The sequence below is a fragment of the Pseudonaja textilis genome, chromosome 3, assembly GCF_049901715.1.
Source record: "Pseudonaja textilis isolate UNSWEBS1 chromosome 3, rPseTex1.2, whole genome shotgun sequence".
Classification (NCBI taxonomy): domain Eukaryota; kingdom Metazoa; phylum Chordata; class Lepidosauria; order Squamata; family Elapidae; genus Pseudonaja; species Pseudonaja textilis.
The window spans coordinates 48178574-48192645 of record NC_141992.1 but is presented as its reverse complement, the minus strand read 5'-3'; the positions used below and the strand labels follow the sequence as shown (position 1 = coordinate 48192645).

At 38.2% G+C, this 14072-nt stretch overlaps 1 protein-coding gene across 6 annotated transcripts in view; it reads left to right on the top strand.

Annotated features, from left to right (window-relative positions):
- Positions 1-517: 517 nt before the first annotated feature.
- The window catches only part of SCUBE3 (signal peptide, CUB domain and EGF like domain containing 3), a 107544-nt gene continuing 93989 nt past the window's right edge, over positions 518-14072 (top strand). For 5 of the 6 annotated variants that reach the window (XM_087929559.1, XM_087929558.1, XM_087929556.1 and 2 more), the window contains exon 1: positions 519-1215. In XM_087929559.1, the coding sequence (XP_087785685.1) occupies positions 1143-1215 (73 nt within the window). In that variant the 5' untranslated portion in view covers positions 519-1142. Of the gene's footprint in view, positions 1216-14072 lie in introns of all 6 variants that reach the window. The other variant, XM_087929560.1, reaches the window with a different exon arrangement.

Sequence of the window (14072 nt, the reverse complement as noted above, 5' to 3'; positions counted from 1 at the left end):
AGAGACCCTCTCACGCATTCATTAAACCCAGCGCGTGGAAAGACCGAGAACGAGCTAGAATTTTATCACCTATTTAAACTTCCCAGAGCGCCTTTGGTTTATGATTTATTTGACAACACAGACCGTTCTTCGTAAGACAGCCAGGGAACAGAACTCCGTCAGGGCGAAGGAAGGTGATAGAAAAGTGGTCCGTGGCTCATTCGAGACGAGGCTGGTACAACGCTGTAAAGATCCTCGGTGATTTAGAGTTTTCCTCTCCCCTCCTTTCTTTCTTTCCCCCATCCCCCTCCGCCAACAGTGGGAGAGAGAAAGCCCTTTGATCTGCAATTGCTTTGCTCCTGCGAGTGCGTGTCTTTGCCTTCAAGACCAAGCGCCAAAAAGTTTTTTTTTTAAAGTGTTACAGGTCACGGTATCTGCAAGCTGGTTTCTCTCTCCACCCCCCCTCCATTTCTTCTTAATACTCCTTCTGAACACAATCCCCTTTCTCATGCCCCTCCCCTTTCCTCCTCTCCCGGCAAAGGGGCTGTTGGGTCTGAAACTCGCTCAGGAGTTTGCATTGATCCATTGATTGCACATGGTCTCTTGCCTGACCTCCTTGCTCCCAGGGAAGCGGTCTCCATGGCTACTGGCCCTACTCCCCCAGTGGCAGACTGTAAATTCCTGCAGGCAGAGCTGAACAGAGCCCGGACGGGTGGGAGGGAGTGAAGGAGCAGGCGAAGCAAAGGCAAATAGAAAGAAAGAGCAAAGAAAAAGGGCGTTGCTTGGATGGACCTTTACAGGTCTTCAGCATTGGACCACGGCCCTTTAAAAAAAAAAAATCTGCCGCTCTAACAAAAACTACAACCGGCTACGTTCCTTCTTGAATAAAAGAGGCGATCAGGTCCGCTCACAGATTGTCCTCCCTCCCTTCCTGTGCTAGAAGCATCAGAGGAAACTAGTCGAAAACCCGAGCAATTTGGCCATCCTTTCTCCAGTAGCTGCTTTCATACACCGTCGGAAAAACAGTTCCTTTGTTTTGTGGGTTTCTTTTTTCTTTCTGTTTTTTGTTTTTTGCCTGTTAAAATCTGCGTGCGCCTTCAAAGCATCAGAGAAAACTTCCCGGTTCTTGGCACCAACCTTCTGCACAAAACGCATCGGTTGGAATGGGGGCCCTGGAGATCCTTGGATTGTGCCTGGTTCTCTCCTTTGGCAACACTGTGGCTAAAGCTAGTCAAGGTAAGGAGAATCCCAACCTCCTGGACGGACACTCGTATTTCTCTTATGTATATGTGCGAGCGAGCGCACACATAGGCGCGGAACTATTCCTCTACTTTTTAAATGTTGGATTTTGTCCGTGAGATTAGTAAACCTGGTGCCCGGCAAAAATCTATCTTTTAACGGTTGAATGCAAACCTTTCGGTTTAATCTTTCAAAGACTGTTGTTTTTAAAGAAATCTATTCTTCGGATTGCTTTTAAGCATAAGGAGGAAAAAGGAATGGGTTTTTTTGGGGGGGTGGGGGTGGGGGGGGCTGTATGAATTTTCCTTCCCAGTTAGAAATCAGAGTGTTGTTATTTGCAACCTCTGCTCGGATTACTACTATTTTTCTACAAGGTTGAACCAAGCTTTTAGAAGCAATTACATACTTTTAAGATTAAGATGGGGCATGAGACTTAAGGGAATGTTTTTGTGGGGTAAGAGTTCATATGTAATGCAACTTCAGATGTTAGATACAAAGATTCTCGGCAAAAATATGTGTTTTAGCTTAATTTATTTTGAAATAGCATGGGTGATTATCATTTAAAATCAGACATGCAAATCCAAACAATTTGTCTTGATACTTCCCTAAAACAGTAACATGTCATGTCTTAATGATACAAAGTAGACAATGTATGATACAAATGTGTTAAGAAAAATCTTTTAGCTTTATAGTTTGTATTGTTTCTTTTATAAAGTGGTGAGAGTTTTAAGATTATTTACTACTACTTTAGTAATATCCTTTTAAACACTTTAGAATCTCTTTTTACCATTAAAATGCAAAGGGTGTTTTGGTTTTATTTTTCTTTGCAGGCCCACTAAAAAGGAACTAGCTTCTTGTAAAGTTTTATGATTTTAGTTTAGAAAGAAATGCTTTGGTTTTGATTCCAATTAAGTTTGATGTGTACATTGCTTTCATATTCTTATCATAATATTTATTTATTAAAGCTCTTTGGTTTCAAATTCCATTTAAGCTGTGGCCAGATTTATGTAAAAACAGCATAGCAAAATTCCATTCTGTAGAAACTTGACGGATACCTTTGGGAGAGGGGAAGGAACATGGGGTGGATTTGGGCAAGAGTCTTGCAGGTAAAATCATGTTCTTTGTTATATCAGTTTTCAGTAGAGGGCAAGAATGACATTTCTGTGAAATTTTGCAGATCCATTTTAGCTGGAACACTTTTTTAAATGCTTCACTATTTCCTATTGTTTATTCCAGTTCTCTATGCTTGGAACAATCATTTATCATACAGAACATGTACATTAATGTTATTTAGAATGCTGATTGTTCATATTAACTATATAGGGTGGAAGTTTGGGACAGTGATGGGAAGATTTCACATGATAGATGCAATGGTTGAAGATTGGGATAGTTGAAAACCAAAAAAGTTAAACTTGAGTCCTCATTTCCTAGGTGGTGATGGATGTCATGTAAAGAGTGAACAAATTATCCTGACATCTTGGAAGTTTGACAAACAGGATTAATCTTGAAATATACATTGATGAATGAAAAAGTAAAATGCATATTTAAAATCCAGCATCTATCATGTGAATAACCAAGTTCCTCTAAGAAACAATGCAATTAATGTTTAAAAGCTATAACTGAAATAGGGGTATTCTATCATTTGAAATTACCATTTTTCTTCACTATTTGCATCTGGTATTGTCCATAAATGTTGGGACCACATTTCCCCAAAGTTTCAGCAAGCATGTCCAAATGGCAATATAATTTTGAGAAGTCGAGACTGGTTATGTAAGGAGTTGATAGTCTCCAACCATGCAGAATAAGTTGCAGAATACTAACCAAGAATCTTTTAACAAGCGTACACAGGGAAAAATCATTTCCCAAATCTGCCAAGGCAACAATGAGGTATTCAAAAAGCCAATATACTGAAAAAAATATAGCTGCCAGTTAATAAACCATGATAATGAAACGTGTTGTGACATCCCAAAAAATTCTAGCCTTTCATAAATATATTCCAACAATCTGAGAGGTGCTTCTATATGTAAAGCTGAAATCCATCTGATACTGAGGTGTTCCCTTCTCTTTGCTGTGTTCTGTTCTTGCATTTCAACAAAACCTTTTTTGTAAATCCATGCTTGTTATAGGAGATCTAACAAATAAGTAGCAGAATATGAAAACGGTAATAAAAATGTCGCTTTCCACTTGATTTAGATAATGAGTCTTGTTTTTTTGAAGAGTGAGTGGATGGGTATCACTGATACTACCCTATAAAAGCAGCCATGGTATTTTCCAGCTACATCTATTGTATGTAATATTTAAGGATCAGCAACTAAAGACTGTGGGGCCAAATCTAGTCTTGCACTGGGTGCTTATTTTTCATGCTGCCTGTTCAGAACCAGAGCAACTTTACAGGAGGAGCAGTGTGTACAGCAATATTGTCTAATATAAAAGATTGTGATAGAGAAATCGTCTATGTTCTTTTTTCATATTTGCTCTACAGGAAAATTACCAAGTGATTATGCATATAAATTGCAACAATGCTCAGTCTGTCATCCAATAGTATCAGAATTAACATCATTATTGTTTTTTTTGGGGGAGGGGGCTCAATGTTACCTGCAATTATATGGTTTTCCATATTATTAAAATACTCTTTGCTCCTATTCATACTTATTTTCCTTCTTTTCAATTGTGTCAGATTCTTGTGTCAGATCCTGCAGTTTCTTGGCAAGGTTTTTCAGAAGTGATTTGTCATTGCATTTTTCTTAGGGTAAGGAAAAAGTGACTGGTCCAAGATCTCCCAGTTGGTTTTATGCCTAAGGTGGGACTAGATCACCTGATTTCTAGCCTGTTGCTTTAATCACTACATCAAACTGGCTCTCATTCATACCTACATTATGGTTTATTTATTGGAAGCTTACTTAATCTGTAAAACAGCAACAGATTTATCCTCCAAGCCTGTTTCAAAAGAAAACAAGAAGAAAATGAATGATTTGGCCTTAGAGATGTGGCAGACATAATTAATAATACAAATCCATAGAAAATCTGGTTTTCATAAATAGTCAACAAGAGATGCTAACAAAGTGGTAAACTGCCAGCACATTCTGTTTTCATACAAATAAACTGCTCTGAATGTGGACTAGTTTGGACATTCACAAATATAGAAATTAAGAAAGTCAGACTAAAGTTAAAGAGATATCCCAGTCATAATCTTGAGTTACGTTTTATGCTTTGTCCCATACTTTACATGTGAACTTGGCCATTCAGTGAAGTTGCAGTTCTCAAATAAAACCTGGTGGATTGTATACTTTGGAGTTTCTGCAGAATAAATTGCAAGAGGAGTTTAGAACTGACCTCTCTGGAGCCAAAGCCTCATCTGGAAATGAGTGCAGCAACCGAGAGAGGGGGAAGGAGGGAGGGAGAGAAATAGAAGAGCTAAGATGCTTTGGCAAACTTAGAAAAAAGAAAATGTATTATTTGAAGAGTTTCAGACTTAACAGAAGTTTTGCTGTTGAGATTCCATCTCCTACAGCCTGAAAATAATTTTTTATTTAATTTTATTTAATTTTTCTTGGGCAATATTTTTCTAACACAAACTCTGCTTGTAACATTTATTATTACTTATAAGCTTCCAATGTGGTCTGTATCCATTATTTAGAAATAACTAATTGAGTTGACAATTGAAAAAAAATGAAGTGTTGATGCATATTAATTCATCCCTTTAATGCTCAGTTAAATGCTTTTGGAAACAACTTAGAAAACTATGCCTGCTTACTTGGTTTAGCTCATAAAAGTAAGATGGATTCCAAGAGAAAAACAAAGCAGTGGCTAGCCCTATTTCAGCCCTAGCCTGTCTATTAGCTCTATAGATGTTACCCTATAGCAGTTTTTCTCAACCCCAGTTACTTTAAAATGTGTGGACTTCAATTCCCAGTATATGCAATTTAAAGATGTTGAGGTAGAGAAACACTGTACTATAGCAGTAAGGGGGCAGGTGGGGGTGAATTGTTAATTACATAGAATTCTGGGAGGATTATACATATCTGTTTACTAACTATAATGTCATTCTACAGTTGTATTCCACTCTTGCAACTTTATGCACACACCTATGTAGAATTTTATGGCAATATTATGGTAATAGCTTACCATTATAATTTGACAAAGTGACTAAGTCAGTGGGCCAGCAAAATTCTGTGGATGTAGTATATTTGGATTTTAGTAAGGCATTTGACAAAGTAGACCACAACCTACTTCTTGGTAAGTTAGAAAAATGTAGGATAGACAGCATCACCAATAGATGGATTCATAACTGGCTGACAAACCTCACTCAATGTGTAGTCCGTAATGGAACTACATCTACATGGAGTGAAGTAAGCAGTGGGATACCCCAAGGTTCTGTCTTAGGCACAGTATTCTTCAATATATTCATAAATGACTTAAAAGGGATAGTATAGGAACTCATCAAATTTGCAGATGACTCCAAGTTGGAAGTAATAGCCCACATCCCAGAAGGTAGGCTTGAGTTCCAGAAGGATACTGACAGACTTGAACACTGGCCTCTAACAAAATGAAATTAAATGGTGAAAAAAATAAGGCTTAGATAAGACAATCAAATGTATAGGTATAGAATTGGTGGAACCTGGCTCAATAGCAGTAAGTATGATAGGGATTTTGGAGTTCTAGCAGACAATCACTTTAATATGAGCCAGCAGTGTGCTGTACTCATCAAAAAAGCCAATGAAATACTAAGCTGCATCAACAGAAGGATAGGATCAAGATCATGTGATGTGTTAATTGCTGCTTGATTAGGCCACACTTGGAACATGGCATCCAATTTTGGTCACAATATAAAAAAATATTTGGAAAAAAAAAAGTGCAGAGAAGAGCAACAAAAATGATTAGGGGCTGGAGGCGAAAAAATATGAAGAACAGATGCAGGAAATGGGAATGTGTAGTCTAGTGAAAAGAAGGACTAGGGGGTAACATGATAGCAGTGTTCCAATATTTGAGGGGCTACCATAAAGAAGAGGGGGGGGCATTTAACCTATTGAGCAAAAGAAAAAGCAATGGATGGAAACTAGCAACCTAGAACTAAGGGGAATTTTCCTGACAGCAAGAACAATTAACCAGTTTAACGGCTTTTGTCTTCAGAAGTTATGGGTAATCTATCACTGGAGGCTTTTAAGAAGAGGTTGGACGACCATTTGTCTGAAATGGTGTAGTGTCTTCTGCTTTTGCAGGGGTCTGGACTAGAAGACCTCCAAGTTTCTTTCCAATGTTGTCATTTTATTCTGTTCTGTTCATTCTTCCAGGATTTATTTTTTTTAACTTCCCAGTCTGGCATACAGTTCTGAGATTTTTCTGGCGATCTCCCATCAATGTAAGTCTGATCTTGCTTAATTTTTTGAGATCAGCTAAGGATAACAAGGTGCTGGACTAGAGACTGACTACTGTGCTACCTTGTTCATAATTGTCCTATTTTGGCCTAGGTCCAGTTTTGTATTTGTAAGGATACATACTGATAAGTTTGAAAACAGTTTGATTCAGTAGTGTTCCTTTATTGTTTACCTAAGCTCTCTTCTAGATTGACCTGATAAAAAGATACTGTTATGTTTATATCTTTTGCTAAACTTAGTATGATTTGGTTATTTGATTCAGTTTAGCATGTTGGTGAATTAAATGGTGTGTCTTGTAATTTATAGTTTATGGCTTAGCATAACTGTGAATCAAAAGCGGTGCTTTATTCGGTAAATTATTTAGCAAATCATGGCTTAATAAAAGGTGGTCTGCATTACACACACAAACTTATCTGCAGTCATTAAGAGGAATCTCTATTTCCATTTAATTTCCCTTCTACCCTACATGCCTTTTTATGGTCTTTTTAAGAGTAAACATATCCAACATGGATCAGCTTCAATTTCCAGTTAATACATATTGGAATTTAGTCTCAAATATTTAATAATGCATTGGAACTAAATTCCATTTCCATTGGGTTTATACTTTAAACTAACATTCAAGAACAAAATGTTCAGCTGATACTTCTTATTCTGGTCTGGTTTATTCCAGTATATTGGTTTAAAGTCCCCAGAATTTGTTGCTAACTGGTTTCATATTCTGGGACCAACTTCAAGGGCAATCCAGGTTGGAGAAAACTGATTCATCTTTTACATGGCAGTTAACACATAAATCTTCCTGCAGACCTTTGTGCCAGATGTAGTGACACAAATAAGACCATAACATCTAATTAGCATTAAATACAGGTAGAGTGAATAATTTAAGCAATTGATAACCCATAGTTAAAATAAATTGGCTGTTCAAAATAATAACAATTTAATGCATTGTGTGTCAATGAAGTTAGAAAAACTTTACCTCTCTTTATAAGCTGTATCTTCCCAGAGGCAAAGGTGTATAACATGATTATACAATCAATGTTGTAGAGTGTTGATGGTTTTGGCAGATAATGGGTTGGATTCTTTTAAAGTCTGAATCTACCTGCAGGGCCTTAAAATAGGGTGGTGATGATGGTATGGGGTGTGTACTCTTAAAGAATAATTCCTAAAGAATAATTCAGTTGATGTAAATATATAATGGTCTTATTCTTTTTCTCCATCTCCTATGAAAACCTCTCCCTCTTTCCTAGTTGCCCTCAGAACCAGAGAAGGTGATGCTCTCCCTTAAATATTAAATATATAACTGAACCATCTCAATATAAACTGTTCAAAAAGAATTGAGTGAAGACACTTAACATGCCAGTACTTAAGTTTGATGAAGGTGGTGAGGTTGTTATCAAAGTGAAAATCTTCTTATAAAAAGCAACCAAAATTTAAATATTTAGATACCTTGGATCATCCTGTCCTGAAAGGCATCACTGTCTCCTGAGTAACAAGTTATATTGTTTTCAAAAAGGCACTTCAGAGGAAATCTGCATAAGAAAAATCTCCAGAGTAATTTTTGGTTTTAAAGTTGTAAATCCCCCTGATGCTTATAATTATGGATGATAAAGTGTAAGCTTCATGTAGTGTTGTGTGGCCTTTGGCACAGTTAGCAAATCTAAGGAAACTTGTGTATTTCTAAGTTTTATTCAATGGATGTCAATACTTCAGAGAACAAGTACTAAGGAACAACACCTGAAACAAGGATTTCCATCTTATAAGAAAAAAAAGAAAACTAGCCTATTTGTTTTTGGATGTTGCTCATTTGCTTCCAGGTCCAATTCAAGTTTTGGTTATCACCTTTAAAACTATTTATGGCAGCATCCCCCAATCTTTTGGGCATCAGAGACCAGTTCTGTGGAGAGAGGTTTTTCCATGGATTGGAAGGGTGGTTTCACGTGCTGCCTGCATCCCATGGATGAGGCTTCGCTTGTTTGCACAGCCCGGTTGCTGGCCTGCCACGACCTGCTGCTGGTCCACGGATCAGGGGTTGGGGACCCCTGCTTTATGGCATGGGTCCATGCTGAGGACCTCTTCAATGGAATTCCAGTAGTCAGGGTCCAGGAAAAGGGCCTTTTCTTCTGTGGGTCCTACCCTCTGAAACATCATGTCCCTTGAGGTGAGATCCACCCTTATCCTCTTGGTCTTCCAAAACACCCTCAAAATCCATCTTTGCTGATTGGCCTGGGTCCCTGATGAAGGAATTCCATGCTGGAAGTGGTTAGTTGATGAGGAAGAAGATCTCACTCTCACTCTGTTGTATTCTGGTTTCCAACATATGTAGTCTCTCTTAATTTTAATATTTAATGTTTTGTACTTTTGCTTTTATGATGTAAGCTTGCCCAGAATTGCTTGACAGTAAGATGGATGGCATGTAAATTTAACAAATGAATGCAAATTAATAAATTCTGGCCCTCCTGGCCCTTCCAGAAGATTTTAATAGCATAAATCATGATATTCCTGACTGGATTTCGGATCTGGAGTGGAAAGCCATGTAGTTCTCCTCATTCCTCCATAGCCAATTCCAATCGATGTTGATAGGAGAGGTTGAGCTCTAGGCTCTTGCACTGTGGAGTGCTTAGAGGCTCGACCCTTTCATTTTCCTTTTTAACATCCACCTGAAACTGCTGCGGGAGGACATATGTGAGTATGGGATCTGGTATCATCAGTATGCTAATGATATCCAATGATATATGTCCAACCCCCCCTCAGACAAGTGATGCTCTGGCAGTTTTGGCCAAGGGCTGGAGACTGTGTGGTTTTGGATCAGAAGGAACTGGCTTCAACTCAACCCTGGAAGGGTGGAATGGCTCTGGGTTTTTGTCACCCCCAGACCCAGATGATTCTTCATTTTTGACTCTGGATGGGATGGACTGAGTTGGTGCACAGTTTGGGGGTCCTCATAGGCTTATGGTTCATGTTCAAGGAGCATATGGCAAGGAGGGCCTTTGCACAGATTCATTTGGTGTGCCACTTGTGCATTTCTTGGACTAGGAAGTCTTGCTCATGGTCATTCATGCCTTGGTCACCTCCCATATGGATTACTGCAATATGCTGTAGATGGGGCTGCCCTTGAAAACTTATTGGAAGCAACAACTGGTCCAGAATGCAGTGGCGTGCACCTTTATGGATGCCCCTAGATTTACCGATCTGAAACTTCTGTTGCATGAGCTGCACCAGCTTCCAGTTTCCTTCTGGATGCAATTCTAAATGCTGATTATTACCCTTAAAGTCCTATATGGCATAGAACCAAGTTCTTTGGGGAACAGCCTTTTTAAAGAACTTCTACCCATTCTGCCAGATTACGGGCAAGTTCTTAATCCTGTCCCTTGCCACCTAGGAGCTTGTGCCTTTTCCTTGGGAGGCTCACCCTATGGAACAACCCTCCACTTGAAATGCAACAGGCCTCAACCTTCTGAGCCTTCCAAAAAGCACTGAAGATTTGGCTTTTCCCCAAGTGTTGGGATAGGATGAAGTGACGGCATATCATAAGTGTAACGGTGCCAGATTTTTGGTTTTTTAATGTTTATGGTTTTTATAATTTTAATATTGTTTTAATGTTTCATTATTGATATTGTTTTAATTTTTGATTGGGAGTCGCCCTGAGTTTGGCATAAGGCAACTATATAAATGTTGTAAATAAGTGAAAGAAATATCGCCCCCCTCGCAACATCTCTTGCCTGACCCAGGAGGTAGTATAAAATCTTGGCTTCCCTGGGCATGTAGTCCTTGCTGCCAATCTCCAGAGTTTTGCTCACTCTGATCATGGAAAAACTGTCAGCAGAGTAACTTATAATCAAGCAAGGATCTTTCTAAAGATTGAGGTAATGTAAATAAACTTATAGTAGAAATTTAGATTGAAGTAAGGGATTTAATACTGCATATTTCCAAAGCTCAAGGTGTGTTCTGATTAAAATAGATCACAGAAGACAAAGAACACAACCCAGTTGTGATGTCAGGAAACTTTATCATATGCCCTGTTGGCTCTCCAAACATTTTATACTTACCTGGTCCACTGTGTTTTAGGCATGTATATTTCACAGGATCTTAATGTTAATCCATGCAGCTAGACTTAATGAAAGAATTTCATTTCTTGATTGATTATTCATATGAATATAAATTCCAGTAGAATAATGCTCTGAGTACTTTCAAAAGGAAAAAAGAAAGAACTAAACGTTGTGTTATTTTACACACTTCAAAGAGATACCAGGTATGTAAGTTTGCCTTCTGATTTATGTATACAAAGCCAGCTATCTCTGAGTAATCACACCCTATACCAGGTTTTCCTTACTGTACATAATTTGCCTAACAAAGAGCAAGGCATGCCCCAACAAAATATACTTGGACTCATGTTTTTTTTTTAATTTAGCAGAGTATATGAATATTGCATGTAAAAAGGATACTCTGGATACTGTATCTCAAATCAATTCTGTGAAATGGAACAGTGACTATAGATAAACCACAACTGAGCCCAAAATTTATGTTGCTAAGCAAGGTATTTGTTAACTTGAGTTTTGCCCCATTTTACAACCTTTCTTGCCACAGCTGTTAAGTGAATCACTGCAGATGCTAAGTTAGTAACATGGTTGCTAAGTGAATCTGTTTTCATCATTGCTTTTCCATGTCAGAAAGTCACATAAAGGGATCACATGATGCCAGGACACTGCACCCATCATAAATATAAGTCAGTTGCCAAGCATTTCAATTTTGATTATGTGACCAAGGGGATGCTGAAATGGTTGTAAGTGTGAAAAACCATCTTAAGTTACTTTTTTCAGTCCTGTTGTAACCTTGAACAGTCACTAAATGAACTGTTGTAAGTGGAGGACTACCTATACTGACTGTAATATGACAATTTTCTGAATAATTGTTGGGTGCATACTGTTAAATTTATATGCCGCCAATGTCATTGTCAAGAGATACAAAAAAAGAAATACATGGGTTGAACTGATCCCTTTTCTGTTTCTTCCTTTGGCCACAAATCCTTTCCTGATCTGCTGAGACTATATTTTGCAATTTGTCTAAACAAATTGTGATTTGCATAAGTTATGTGATTTGAATGCCAAGCCAGAATTGTGATTTCAAACCTGGATTTGGTGGGGGTATATTTGCTAGTTCAACTATAACCATGATGGCAAACCTATGGCACGCATGCCACAGGTGGAACACAGAGCCATTTGTGCCAGCACGTGAGCTGCAGGCAAACTTACCTCACTGTGCATGTACGTGTCTCACAGCTGATTTTCGGCCAGGTTGAGGTCTTTTTCAGCCTTCCAAAGGCTTGAGGAAGGTTTCTGCAGGCTTCTACAAGCTTCGTAGGCCGAAATCTAGCCCCGTTTTATCACTTCTGGTACTTTCGGAAAAACAGGAAGTGATGAAACAGGGCTAGATTTCAGCCTACAAAGCTTGTAGAAGACTGCAGAAGCCTTCCTCAGCCTTTGGGAGGCCGAAAAAGGCCTCAAACCGGCTGAAAATCAGCTGTGAGGCAAAGTGCAGGTAAGGGGGTGGCGGGGGGTGCACATTGTGCATGCGCATGCATAGGAGATGTGGAAGGGCGCATTGTCTTCTATGTGCTGGCATGCGAGCACAAGCATGCAAGCATGCGCACAGATTTTGGCACAGGAGCCCAAAAAGGTTAGCCACCACTGAACTATAACATTGAAGTTCATCATAAATGATGGGCCATCTGTGAATGTACATGCTTGAGTCATTCATCATTTGGATAATTATTTAAGTTGGGGTGGACAATTTTTGCAACTAGCAATTATACATTTGGTTAAGGAACAAAACAAAACAGAATCTTGGAGTTGCAAGTAAAATACAGAAGAGCATAAGTTTAAAATATTCAGGCTGCTTTTTAAGAGATTTTTTTTAGAGGTTGATATATTTTAAAATAAGGAAATGCAGAATGTATGTATATGTTTTTTCCCTTTAAAAATGGATGAAAAACCGCAGTGAAATTTCATTTTGTTTTGTTACTGACTGTAGTGGCATGATCAAGTGGGGAAGGGAACTCAACAGACCATGAAAAAGATGTTTAATACCACAAGCAAGCCAAGCGTTGCCCACCCCTAAATGGTTCTCATGTATGTTTAGGGCTAGTAGGTGTGCTTACACTCAATTCTCTTTAAAACCGTTCTAGATGACAGTTACTTTATCCAGATATGGCCACTGCCTTGTTTAAATAAGTTGCATTAAAGGCAGGGGTAGTCAAGTTTGCCTGTAGGCTTTTTAACCTTAAATGATATAGTGTGCATGAGGTTTTAATGGAAATAAAGAAAATCAAGAAAACAGATCATAAAGCAAAGAGTGAAATCTCTAATGACTTTCAAAAAATATCAAAGAGCAATTATGTTATTGTCATCATTCCCTTGCATAGTGTTGCAAGGACACTGTAAACTTTTGGAAAAGAGGCTTAAAGGATTTTGATTTTGTTAAACTGTAATGCAGTTATGTACTGTATACTAAATAGTGGGGCAAGAGGATAAGCTCAATAGACTAAATATCCTTTTCTAACTCCTTTGGCCACCTAAATACAAATGCATGATCTGCTCTTTCGATTACAGGGAATTTTCAGTGGTGGGGCATGTAGAGCCTTGACTTTGATGCTGTGAATCCATTAAATGCTGTTAAGGAATGTACTGGTTTGCTTGTAACTAAAGGGAAAGAGGTGGAAGGAGGAAAAGCCAAATCATCATAGTTTGGTTAGCAGGGGTTTGTTTCCAGATGGATTGATATCCATCCGCCAACATTTGGGGAAAAGGAAATCTTAGCCCAACATTTTTTACAGATGGCCATGCAATAGCCTCCACTTTTTACCAAGTCTCTTGTAAATCAACATTAAAGACACATTAGGATGCCTGGAATACTGATAATAAGAACATAGAAAAAGGGTAAAATTGTAAAAGGATCTAAGATGGGCTCTGTAGAGAAGGTGCACCAAATATCAATATCAGACTAGTGTCTCATATTTATTATATACTGTAAATACCTCTATTTTTTTCCTCATCCTTTATGAATTTTCTGTGGAAAGAAAAGAAATGGAAAAACTGGTAGAAGAACATATGTAAGACAATGTTACTTAACTCCCCCTGAAAATAAAATTTCAATTGTATGCTACGAATTTAAGCTCTTAACTTTAAACAGAATCTCAGAATTCACAGTTCCAACCAAAATGCATATTGACTGATGACATTTCAAATCTTTCCCTCCCTTCCAGTAACCTGTTGTTCCCTCTCTGGAAATAAGAGTAGAACAAGAACTTCGGTACTTCTTGCACACCTACTCTCATCTTCCAGACAAAGCTATGTGCTATTTTATGATCAGATTAGTTAAGTGCAGTACAAATTGCTTTAGCAAACTGGTTTTTTTCCTCCTCTCTTGCCATTTAGCCAAAAATACTATATTACAGTATCTAAGGCAGTTAGTACAATGGACTTTTCT